The sequence below is a fragment of the Corvus cornix genome, chromosome 26 (assembly GCF_000738735.6).
Source record: "Corvus cornix cornix isolate S_Up_H32 chromosome 26, ASM73873v5, whole genome shotgun sequence".
NCBI classification, from domain to species: Eukaryota; Metazoa; Chordata; class Aves; order Passeriformes; family Corvidae; genus Corvus; species Corvus cornix.
In genome coordinates this window covers 2,298,999-2,310,885 of record NC_046354.1, presented here as the reverse complement: position 1 = coordinate 2,310,885, position 11,887 = coordinate 2,298,999, and the positions used below count along the sequence as shown (strand labels likewise).

The 11,887-nt window shown below is 64.3% G+C and overlaps 1 protein-coding gene across 2 annotated transcripts; it reads right to left on the bottom strand.

The window, feature by feature from the left end:
* Positions 1–613: 613 nt before the first annotated feature.
* On the bottom strand, positions 614–11,616 carry ETNK2 (ethanolamine kinase 2). 2 transcript variants are annotated; one of them, XM_039565270.1, is made up of 8 exons: positions 11,386–11,616; positions 5,658–5,917; positions 5,072–5,209; positions 3,792–3,934; positions 3,608–3,691; positions 2,822–2,991; positions 2,168–2,241; positions 614–2,060 (listed from the first exon to the last, which is right to left on the bottom strand). In XM_039565270.1, exons 2-8 carry the CDS (start codon positions 5,861–5,863, stop codon positions 1,988–1,990), a joined length of 888 nt encoding a protein of 295 aa, XP_039421204.1. In that variant the 5' UTR covers positions 5,864–5,917; positions 11,386–11,616; the 3' UTR covers positions 614–1,987. The 2 variants fall into 2 exon arrangements, with proteins under 2 accessions (XP_039421204.1, XP_039421203.1); XM_039565269.1 differs by lacking the exon at positions 11,386–11,616 and adding an exon at positions 10,226–10,769.
* Positions 11,617–11,887: the final 271 nt, after the last annotated feature.

Below are 11,887 nucleotides of genomic sequence, written 5' to 3'. Positions count from 1 at the left end.
CTCCGTGCGCGGGGCTCCGGCACCTCCCTGTGGCAGCAGCCAGGAACAGGCTCCGAGCGTCTGGCACCGCGGGGCCGTCACCGTGCTGGGGACACCGCGGGGACCGTGACCACGCTGGGGACACTGTGGGCACTGTCACCGTGCTGGGGACACCGCGCGAGTCGTGGCCACCCGGGCTCGAGGCCGCACAAAGCGAGGACCAGCCCCTGTCCCCGTGTCCCCAGCCCGGGGGGGGGATCCGAGGCTCGGCAGCACCAGCGCCCCAATGCTGGGGCCATTGCCCTGGGGACATCCTTTACCCCAGGGGACATCCCGCCTCGTCCCCTGCCCAGCCAACCCCTCCCTCCCTCTCCTGCCCTTTGTCAGTGCTTTATTTATTCCCAACTCCCTGTGCCGGGGCTGGGGTCCCTGGGGAAGGAAAAGGGAGTCCCTGGGGAAGGAAAAGGGGGTCACTGGGGAAGGAAAAAGGTCCCAGCTCCAAGGTGGGGTGGGATGCAGAGGGATTGGAAGCAGATGTGTCCCCTCCCCACAGCTGCAGCTCTTCCTGTCTCTCTTCCATTTCTTTTTCTTTTTCTTTTTTTTGGTGTTTTGTTTTGTTTTTGAAGATTGTAAATATAGATAGAGCTTTATTTTGTTAATAAGACGACGAGTAACTTAACCTGTATATTTCACATCCCTGTTTACAACCCTCCCTCCCCCTGTCCCTTGGCACAATAAAAGTGACTTTTTGGAGCAGAGAGAGGGGCCTGGGCTTCACCAGATTGGGGGGCAAGGGTTGGATGGGGACATCTCCAGATCCAGAGGGGACAGGAGCACCCCCAGACTCCGAGGGTGCTGCCTCTGCTCCAGCACAAGTCCCCCACCAGACCCACCACCCCCAAATTCCAGCTACCAGCAGCTTTTATTTCGCACCAAAACGAACACAGACGCACCAGCAGCCCTGGCTCTGGCTGGGGGAGGTCCCTGTGCCCGCAGGGGGGGACAGTCACCTTGTCCCCACGGCCAAGGCAGGGGCACAGGGCGCTGATTGCACCCCCGGCTGCTGCACAACCACTGCGATGAGCTGGACAGGGCTCAGCAGGGCAGGGTGGGGGGTGAAGCTGTGCCCAGTCCTGGAGCAGCTCCGTGCCACCTCCTCCCGGGGGTGGGGACGTGGCCAAGGAAGGTGCACAGGGTTGGGGACGGGCAGGAGTGACCCCCCTGGACTCCCCGGACACCCCTGGTCCCGGGGGTGAGGGCGAAGGCAGAGCTGGGAACCTCCTGCTCCAGCAGCACGGGGGGTGGGGGGAAGCCAGCAAGCTGAGGGGAGCAGTGGGGACAGGCAGGGCCAGCCCCGGGCTGGGCACAGCGCAGGGGACAGGCACCCAGTGCCCACCAGCAGCACCCCACTGGTCCCAAATCCTCGTGGCTCACGGCTGGCCCTGCCCTTTCCCCCGCAGCTCCCACCCCTCATGGAAAAGGGTCCCGTGCCTGGGGTCAGCAGGGACCCGGGAAAGGTGCTGGTTTGGGGGTGGCACCTCAGTGCCACCAGCAGGGCAGGAGGGGACAGAGGGTGCAGCGAAGGGGGGCAGCCAAAATGACCGGGCAGCTCTGGGGGCTCCTGAGCGGATGGGGTGACCCCGTGTCCCTCCTCGGGGACAGCGCAGGGGGGGCAGGACGGGTGCCAGGCCGAGCAGCAGCAGCAGCAGCAGCAGTGCCAGCAGGGCACGGCCCTGCCGGGCACCGGGGCCGAGCGGGGCTCAGCCTTAAGGCGATGGTGAGGCTTCCTCGCATGGGCTGGGGCCTCGCCGGGGCTGTGGTCCTCTCCAGCATCTCATGGTCCAGTCTTGGGGGGTGTCCAGGGTCTCCTGGAAGCGGCGCCGGCTGGGGCAGAGCTCCTCTCCTCCCCCTTGGCAGCGGCAGGACCGGCCCTTGACCCCAGCAGGGCTGGGCAAGGGGCGAGGGGGACGCGAGGACACGGCCGGGACAGAAGAGCTCGGGGTGGTGCCTATTTGGGGACCTGCAGGGCTGTGACCACCGGCTTCATCTTGAAGTACTCTTTAAACCTTAACTTTGCATATCTGCCAAGAAAAGAGGGACAACCCTGAGCCACTCGTGGCCCCAGGGGCTGCCAGGATCCTCCTGCTCTCCGGTCATTTCCCACCGGGAGCAACCGAGCTGGACTCACCGTAAGAAATTAAAGTCTATGGTGGAGTATTTGTCCTGGATCAGACCCCAGCACGCCCAGAGGAAATGGGAGGCCTGCAATGGGCAGAACAAGGATCAGGGAATGGGCACGGGGCATCCGTGCCCGCGGGACGGAGGCGTGTGACATCCTGGGGCTGTGACGACGACAGGACACGGAGCGGGGCTGGCCCACACCGAGATTTTTGTGCCCTCCAGAGGCTGCTCCCTTCAGGGACAATGCTGAACACAGGATCCCAGCCCCTGTGCTGCCCTCCCAGCAGCTCCAGCCAGGGAAAAGAGAGGATATTTCACCCGAAATTTCCAGAAAATTGGCTCGGGCCGCCCCTGGCAGTTCCCAAAGAGGATTTCCTCACGCCAGGCCGTGTCTGACCCCTCTGCAGGGACGCCCAAGGCCGCGGCTGTCGGACACACGCTGTCCCCAGCACACCCCTGTGACCTTGCCCGGGGGCTCGGTGCCCCTGAGGCGCTGCCAGGCCCTGTGGGACAGCCTGGCCCAGGTGTCCCCAAGCCCCTGAGCTGGCACCTGCAGCCCCATCCATCCTCGCCAGGGCAGCTGGAAGCCCAAGAGCAGAGGAAATCCCATGCCCTGGGTTGTGTTCTCACCCCTGGAGCAAGGCCGGCTCCTTCTACTCACCAAGGAAAACTTGTTCACTTGCACGTAGAGAGTTTCCAGCTCCTCCTCGGACACCTGGGTGTCCCCTGGGTGCCCCCGGGTGAGCTCCTTGTAGGCCTGCAGGTAGGAGCGCAGCCACTGCAGCTGCGTCTCCTTGCTGGGGTAGAGGCCGTAATCCACCTCCTTCACGCCTGGGGGGGTCAGGGGGACACGGGGGGGACACGGGGGGGACACAGGGGGGACACAGGGGGGTTGGATTCCCCACGAGAAGAACACAGCCCCAGCCGTGCACAAACCGAGGAGCAGCTGCTGGCCCCCACCCGGCCTCGGGGGCATTCAGGTGCCCAAGGCCAGCAGAGACCCTGCCTCAGACACGGCTCTGAGCATGGACAGCCCCGTTTCCTGCTGTAGGATTGGGGGTGCAGCTCCCTCCTTCATCCCAGTAACAGGAGACCCCATTTCCCACCCCAGGACAGGGGACACAACTCCCAACTCCATCCCAGTAATTGGAGACCCCATTTCCCACCATGGGAGTGGGGACACAACTCCCTTGTCCATCCCAGTAACAGGAGACCCCCCATTTCCCACCACGGGAGTGGGGACACAACTCCCAACTCCATCCCAGTAACAGGAGACCCCATTTCCCACCACAGGAGTGGGGACACAACTCCCTTGTCCATCCCAGTAACAGGAGACCCCATTTCCCACCATGGGAGTGGGGACACAACTCCCTCCTCCACCCCCAGGGATGGGGACACCCCAGGCCAGCAGTGGGGGGGACCTTTGGAGCCCCGAGAGGATCCCAACCTGCAAACTCATTGAAGTGGTTCCCAATGTCGAAGGCCTGGTAGTTGTACCCTGTGTACTCGTAGTCGATGAAGCGAACGTGCTCTGCAGAGGCAAAGGTGGAGGCCGTGAGGTGGGGAGGGACAGAGGTGACAGAGGGACAGAGGTGACAGGGGGACAGAGGTGACCCCCCGGGCACGCAGACCTCGTGTCCTGTCGTAGATGATGTTCTTGCACAGGAGGTCGTTGTGGCACAGCACCACGGGGGACCCCAGCTGCGACAGCGTCTCCTTCATCCAGGCCAGCTCCTGCTCCAGCGCCTCCAGGCTGGGCACGTCCTGCGGGAGGCTGGCAAGAGGGACAAAAGGGACAGAGGGATGGGGTGGCATCGCTGCTGCTCTCGGGGAGCCTCCCTGGGGGCTCAGGGGCAGAATTTCCCCGGCTTCCAGCGCTTCCCTGGGGGCTCAGCGGTTGCATTTCCCGACTTCCCTCTCGTGCCTTACAAAGGACCCCATTAATGACACAAAGCGGGGCTAACGAGGCTGGTTTTGGGGAGGGGGCCAGGTCCGGCTGCCTGGTACCCAGGCAGACACCACAACCCAGCCTCAGCGCGTCCCTTGCCCCCCAAAACCCCCACGCCCACCCCCCCAAATCCACCCAGGCCGCCCCCAGCGCTCTGTCCCCGAGCACCCGGAGAAGCCCCGGGGAATGTTTTGGACTCTGGCGGGGCACGCAGTCCCGCGGTAACCTCGGGAGCGTGGGTTCCAAGAAGAGAGCTCGTTAATCATTGCCTAATTGGCCGCGCTGAAGGCGCAGCTTGGGTAAAGTCTGCCCGTGGCCCGGCGGGGGCTGAGAAAAGCCCGGCTGGCTCCTGCCGCTGGTTAATGATTCCCCTGCCTCGGGGTTCGTTCACCTCCTCCGCCTCTTGGGGCTGCCCGAATCCTTCCCAGACACCCCAACACTCACCTGGTGCATCAACCCAGCCTTCTGCCCCCCCCAAAAAAATGGGATGGGCTGGTTGGGAGTGGGGACTGGGTGTTTGAATCTAGGCTGGGTTTCTAGGATTCATCGTCAGCTCAGCAGGGCTTGAGCTCCGGCTTATTCTAGGCTTAAATTCCCTGGAGGAGGAGGAGGAGGAGGAGGAGGAGGAGGAGGAGGAGGAGGAGGAGGGGGATTGGTACAGCAGTGGGAGGCTGTGGCTCCAGCTGGATCCTGCCTGGATGCCGCACAGACACATCCCAGAGCCCCAAAAAAGCTGAATTTCCCCCAAACTGACAGCAGGAAGGGGCTGGAGCTGCCTCCACCCCACACGGAGCTCCGGGAGGGATCCAGCAGCGGATCCAGCCCCAAACTCACCCCCAGATCCCCGCAGAGGCTTTACCTGGGAACCAGGGCTCTTCCCCCCGGTCCTGCCTGGCCCTAGAGCTGGGTGGGCAGCGGGTGCCCAAGGCAGAGCGGGGTTCTGTGGGATCCCTCTGCCTTTACCTGGGGTCGGATACCTTTGGGCTGAGCTCCGTCTTCACCAGGGTGAGGTATTTGTGCAGCTTCTGCCACAGGATGGGCCTGGGGAGGCTCCCGTTGGCGTGGATGGCGTGGACTCGGGCCATCTCCCGGGCCACCAGCCTGGCGTGGAGCACAGGAGAGGGGTGAGAGGTGATCCCAAATCCTTCAAATCCCTCCCAAAATCCCCAAAAGAGCTTTGGGACGTCTTGAGGGGGATTCTTTGAAAATCTTGTTTAAAAGCACGGGGTTGGCGCAGCTGAACCCTCATTCCATGGCAGGGATCAGCCTCTGAAGCATTTCAGAGTTCACATTTTCAGGGCAAATTCAGCCCAAAACTGTGCTTCCCAAGAAATTCCAGCTTCCCAGGAAACTCCTCCTCGCCAAAACCCGATGCTTTAGAAATTTGCTAATTTTGATGATCCTGGCTGAAATTTGGCCCATTTATCCCCCAACATCACCCAGGCCTGGGCACACCAGTGACCCCCACCCATGGCAGCGAGGGGAGGGCTGGAAACATGGAACAAACCCCTGGAAAACCCCCAGGGGATGACACGGGGGTCCCACAAACCTGAAGATGTGGGGGTCCCGCACGTGGTCAGGCCCCAGCGCGATTCCTGGCAGGAATTGGTAGCAGAGCCCGTTCTGGAAGGCGCAGTAGAGGTCGGGGGCGCAGCCGTGGGCGCGCAGCACCTGGAAATTCCTCAGCTCCGTCTCCCTGTCCACCAGCAGCTCCGTCTTCCTGCCGTACACACGCACCAGCACCGCGTCCGCCATGCCCTCGTCCCTGTAGCAGGCCACCAGCTTGTTGGTGATGCCATCGGTGAAGAGCTGGGTGGGGACAAAGACGGCGCCGGTGACACCTGAACATCCCAGCTGGGAATGGGGGAACCCCTTCGCCTCCTTCCCAGTGGTGGAAAAACCTCGTGGCAAGGGCAGGAACGGGGAAAAGGAGTGAGGTGGCGCAGCCAGGAAGGCTCTTGGGGGAGAGGACAGGAGTTTGCAAGGCCTCGAGGCTCTGTGCAGGCAGCCATGGGCAGAGCCACGCTGGTGGTTTGGGTGGAAATCCTGCTGCTTTCCACCTGGGAGCCCAGGGATAGCCCAGGGATAGCCCAGGGATAGCCCAGGGATAGCCCAGGGATAGCCCAGGGATAGCTCAGGGATAGCCCAGGGATAGCCCAGGGATAGCTCAGGGATAGCTCAGGGATAGCGCAGGGATAGCCCAGGGATAGCCCAGGGATAGCCCAGGGATAGCCCAGGGATAGCCCAGGGATAGCTCAGGGATAGCTCAGGGATAGCCCAGGGATAGCCCAGGGATAGCCCAGGGATAGCCCAGGGATAGCCCAGGGATAGCTCAGGGATAGCCCAGGGATAGCCCAGGGATAGCCCAGGGATAGCTCAGGGATAGCTCAGGGATAGCCCAGGGATAGCCCAGGGATAGCCCAGGGATAGCCCAGGGATAGCTCAGGGATAGCTCAGGGATAGCCCAGGGATAGCTCAGGGATAGCTCAGGGATAGCCCAGGGATGGCTCAGGGATGGCTCAGGGATAGCCCAGGGATGGCTCAGGGATAGCTCAGGGATAGCTCAGGGATAGCCCAGGGATAACTCAGGGATAGCCCAGGGATAGCCCAGGGATAGCCCAGGGATAGCCCAAGGATAGCCCAAGGATAGCCCAGGGATAGCTCAGGGATAGCTCAGGCCACATGCGCCGCCAGCACGCTCAGCACGGGAGCAGCCCTGGGAATCGCTCCCCAAAAAAAAAAAAAAAAAAAAAAAAAAACAAAAAAAAAAACCGGCGTCAATTGGCACAAAATAAATAAAAAATAAATAACTAAACCACGCAACGAAGCCGAAAACAAGCCCGAAGCAAACACCACCCCCCCCCATCCCCTCCTCCGACCCTCCCCGCGGGCCGGGGCGCTGATAGGCGGGGATGTCGCTGCTGGGGACGTCTCGTGTCACCGCTCTGACGGCTCCTCGCAGATGGAAAGGGAGTTTTGTTCTCCCGGCGCTCCGCCTTGGCCGCCTGCCCGCGCACATGCCGGGGCTGCTGCCGCCCGCGCCGGGCTCCGCGCCCCATCCCGCCGCGATTTCGGGCACCTCCGGGGCACCCAGAGGGTTTGGGGATGTGTCACCCTGTGAGAAACCACCGTCCCCGTGCCAGCTCCAGGCTGGGCACTTCGGGGTGCTGCAGCTCCCCGTGGGAATGATTCCTTCATCCCGCCGGGATTTTGGGCACCTCCGGGGCACTGAGGGGGTTTGGGGATGTGTCACGCCGTGGGAAATCCCTGTCCCCCACGCCAGCTCCGAGGTGCTGCGTCTTCCCATGGGAATGATGCCTTCATCCCTTTGGGATCGGGGAGCCGGAGCAGGAGGGGGTTGAGGGCTCCTGCTCCGGCAGCCGCGGAGCTCGGGGGTGGGACGGATAATTTTAGACATCCCACTCAGCAACCCACACTCCCCTATAGGGTGCCTATATATAGGGCTCCCCGTGCAGCCTCCCGAGGGAGACTCCAGGCACCGGAACGGGACCCTCCAAGTCAGATGGGGTTGACACCCCTGTCCCACAGCTGGAGGGGGATTTGGGGTGAGCAGGGCGAGGCGGCCGCCCCATCCTGGGGGGTTGCTGCCCCTCAGCTGCGGCTGAACCTTCTCAAGCTGCTTTTCCTCGAGCTGATAATCTGGATTTCTGCCATGGGGCCACGCTCAGCTCCCTCCTCCCCTGGTCCTGCCAGGCCCCAGAGGCTGGAAGTTCAGGCAGCAGAGGTGTCACGGCCTGTCCATGCAGGTGTCACCATGGGCCACACGCGGGTCGGCCGCAGGTGAGCGGCTCCACGTTGAGTGAAATCCTCGTGTGCTGCTCTGTTTTGCTGCCCCGCAGCCCGGGCAGCCCTTTCCAGCAGGTTTAGCGGGATTACTGAGCCTTATCCCCCCCCGAATTCCAGGCCACCAACTTTGGAGACGCACACGTGGTTCCTCGGTGACCTGCAGGGGCTCGCCAGGTTTGGGGGTGGCAGCTCCGTCAGCTCCCAAGGATCAGCTGCGGCTGCCTGGAAGATGCCCCGTGCTGTTCCTTGTGGATCCAGGCTGCAGCCACCCCCAAATCCTTCCCTTCTGCAGCTGGGTGACAGCAGGGATGGGGGGGAAGGAGTGCGGCTGCATGAACTTTGCAGCGATTAAACGCAAAGCGAGACCCGAGCCCTGCGCCAAAGCGCTGGGGTGTAGCAGCAAAATCCAGCTCCTGGTGCTGCACCTGCTGGGAGAATCCATCAGCGTTCCCAAAACCCCACCTCAGCACACCCAGCCCGGGGCCGGGCACCAGCAGGGCAACTTGTTGCCAAATTCAGGCTAAAAGCATCCAACCCTGCCCCGCTGGAGTCCTCGCACGGCTTCGGCTCCGCGTCGCTGCCGCTCTTCTCTGGCTGAGGGATGGATGGAGGAGTTTGTGCTTCCCTGGGAGCGTGAGTGGCTGACTCAGCGGCACGGACATTCCTCGGGGATGAGGAGCCGGAGCCCTGGGAAGCGGGCACAACCAGGAGCGCAGGAGCCCTCAGCGAGAAGAGCGCAGGGCAGGGCAGCCCGAGCGCCCGGATCCTTCTCCCCGCGTTCCTGAGCTCCGGGAGGTTTTCCCGTGCCACCGGCACAGCCTGGTACAGCCCCCGCGAGCAGCCGGGCGCTGCCACCGGGCAGCGAGGTGCTGGGAACGGGGCAGCGCTCCAGGGCAGCGGGAAAGGGAATGGGATCGCTAATGGGAACCAGCTGAGGCCCCTGCCCCGCTCCATCCCCTCCCGAGCGGCTCCTGCGAGGGGAAACGCGGGAGGAGGGAAAGCAGCCGAGGGAAACGCAACGGGAGGGTTTTTCCCTCAACTCCCAAGCGTTTTTTCTCCTTTTTTTTCCTTTAAATTAAAAACACACGCACGCACACCCGAGCTGCTGTTAAACACCGACCCCTGCGGAGCCTGGATCCCACAGAGCCGGGGTCCCTCAACAAGCACCGAGCTCTGCGAGCAGAGCGAGACATTTCCTGCCCCTGCAAACTCCAACTCCCAGCTTCCTGCCCGCTGCCAGCTGCCCTTTCAGATGTCTTTTCCTGCAGCTTCTTGTATTTAATTACACGTGGCTATTAATACATTTTTAATGACCGGAAGCGTGTGCCTTCGGAGAGGACACTCACTCACGTGCAGATATTTAAGGGCACCCAGTCCCAGCCCCTCCACGCCCCGGTGCCCAGCGCCAGGGCACTGCTGAGGGTACCGGCGCCACCAGCCCGTGGCAACCCAGACCTGGCCGGCGGCGAGGACGGCGAGAGGGATTCCCACTCCAGCCCAGTTCTCCCAGCAAAGCCCTGGCAGCTCCGCACAGCCGAGCCCTGTCCCGCGCCAGGAGCCCGGAGCTGGTGGCCAGCTCCTACCCGAACTGGGGGCTCAGCCCACGCAGCCCGGGAAAGGTGGGAGCCAACAAATATCCCAAACAAGGGCAGCTCCCAGGAGCGGCCCCTCCTGCGGGCACCCCCGCGCCGCGGCAGCGACCCTGGGGACACTTGGCACTCACAGCCACCGCTCGGTGACCACCCCAGGGGTCCCTAAACCTCGGGGAGGGGGTGTGATGGGGGTGTCACAGCTGATGGACCCCTCGGTTATACTCTGAGAGTGGAGGGGAGACCCCGGGGTGGGGGGACAGGGGGCAGGTCCTAGGGACTCCCATGGTGGCTCCACAGCCACCCTCATGTGGACCTTATAGACCCCTCAGTGAGCTCTCCTGCTGCCCCACGGCCAGGCCTAGAGCCCCCTTTGGGTGAACCCCACAGACCCCCTTGGGTGAGCCCTACATCCCCCCTCGAACAAATCCGGTAGTCCCCCGGGTCGAACCCCACAGCCCCCCTAGGATGCACCCTATAGCCCCCCAGGCTGAGCCCCACCACCCCCCAGAACGGACCCTATAGCTCCCCAGGCTGAGCCCCGCAGCTCCCCTTGAGCTGACCCCATACCCCGCCGGGGTGAGCCCCGCAGCCCCCTCGGACAGACCCTACAACCCCATAACCCCACCCCAGCCGGGCTCTGCAGCCCCACCGGGCGATCCCCGCGGGGGAGCGGCCGCCGGTTCGCGGGGTGCCGGCGCAGGGTCCCCCCTCCCCGTACCTTGGTCTTCACCGTGGCCGGCTCCCAGGCGGGTCTCAGCTGCCGCACGATCCGCAGCGCCCCGGGCAGCACGTCCCCCTCGTCCACCGCAATGCCGAGGTGTGGCACGGCGGGGGTCCCGCCGCCGCCCCCCCGCTCCGGCCCCGGGCAGTCGGGGCAGCGGGCGGGCGGTGCGGCCATGGCCAGCTCCGCGCTGCCGGAGCCGCGGCCCATGTGCCGGGGGCTGCGCGGGGCCGGCGGCCGCGGGGAGGAGCCGCCGCCGTTGGGAAGCCATGAGTCACCGGCCCGCCTCCCGCCCGCCTCCCCGGCAGCGGCGGCAGCGCCCGCACCGCCACCGCGGGCAGGGGACGCGCATCCTACCGGGAGCGGCACCGCGGGCAGAGGACGCGCATCCGACCGGGAGCGGCATCCCGGACCGAGGAAACGAATCCGACCGGGACCGGCACCACGGGCAGCGGGTCCGCATCCTACCGGGACCGGCATCCCGGACAGGGGACGCGCACCGCACCCACACCGAGACCCGAGCGCCGCACCCGATCCGCACCGGCATCAGCGGACCCGCACCGGGACCCGGGCAACGGATCCGCGCCCCACCCGCACCGGCATCAGCGGACGCGCATCCCACCCGCATCGGGTCCCCAGGCCGCCGGCGCCCGACCGGGACCGGCATCCCGGGCAGTGGATCCGCACCGGGATCGGGCATCCCATCCACGCCCGACCCGCACCGGCATCCTGGGCAGCGGAGCCCCGCCCGGCCGGCACCGGCACCGGGAGCGCGCTCTGCCGCCCCTGCAGTCGGTGCCTCCCCAGCTCATTCCCGGAGCCCCTCAGCCACCCCCGAGCATCCGCCTCGCACCGGGATCCCCCTCCACACCTGCTGCCGGTGCCTCCTGCCCGGGTTCCTTCCCCATCCAGTCCTGGAACCCCAAAGCCATCCCGGAGGATCCGCACCGGGACCGGGACCGCCCCCGCTACACCTGCAACTGCACCCCAGTTCCTCTCCATCCACATCCATCCACATCCATCCACATCCATCCACATCCATCCACATCCATCCGTATCCATCCGCCCATCCCCTGAGCCCCTCCGCCATCCCGAGGGGCTCCGCACAGCCCCCACTCCCTCCCTTTGGGGTTAAAAAGGATGAGGACGCCACGCACGGGATGAGCTGGCAGCACCCAAGGCTCCAGGCGGGATGGATCCCCTCGGGATAACCTCTCCAGGCACTGACTTCCGTAGGGATTCACAGCTGGGCTGGGAAGAGGTTTTTGGGGGTGAAGGCAGAGCGGGATTTTCCCGCTGGCAGAGCCCCCGCTGCTCCCGGACGCGGCTTCATTATCAGAGGAAATAACAGCGTCACATGGCCGCGAGAGGAGAATGCCCCCTCCAAAGCTCCCGGCTGGCCGTGCCTGAAATCAGCTCAATGGACCATGGAGACCTGGGGAAAATCATTTAAGGAAGGGGAGGGGGGCGGAGGGGACAAAAAACCCCCTCCAGGCAGTTTCCCGTGTTTCTAAAAATAGCGCGAGCCCTGTCAGTGTTAATAGGATGGGCATAATTGCTGCCGCGCTTTGCCGGGCTGAGCGCGGCCTAATTGCTCGGCCGGAACGATCTAATCCGGGGTAGCGGTGCCCCGCAGGCAGGGCCGCCGCATCCAGCGGG

Coding starts and splice junctions, on each gene's coding strand:
- ETNK2 (XM_039565269.1), bottom strand. CDS start 10,708: ATGCCGGTCCCGGTAGGATGCGGACCCGCTGCCCGTGGTGCCGGTCCC. Junction 3,935..5,071: donor CCAAAGGTATCCGACCCCAG/GTAAAGGCAGAG, acceptor CCCTCTTGCCAG/CCTCCCGCAGGACGTGCCCA. Junction 3,692..3,791: donor CATCTACGACAGGACACGAG/GTCTGCGTGCCC, acceptor TTGCCTCTGCAG/AGCACGTTCGCTTCATCGAC.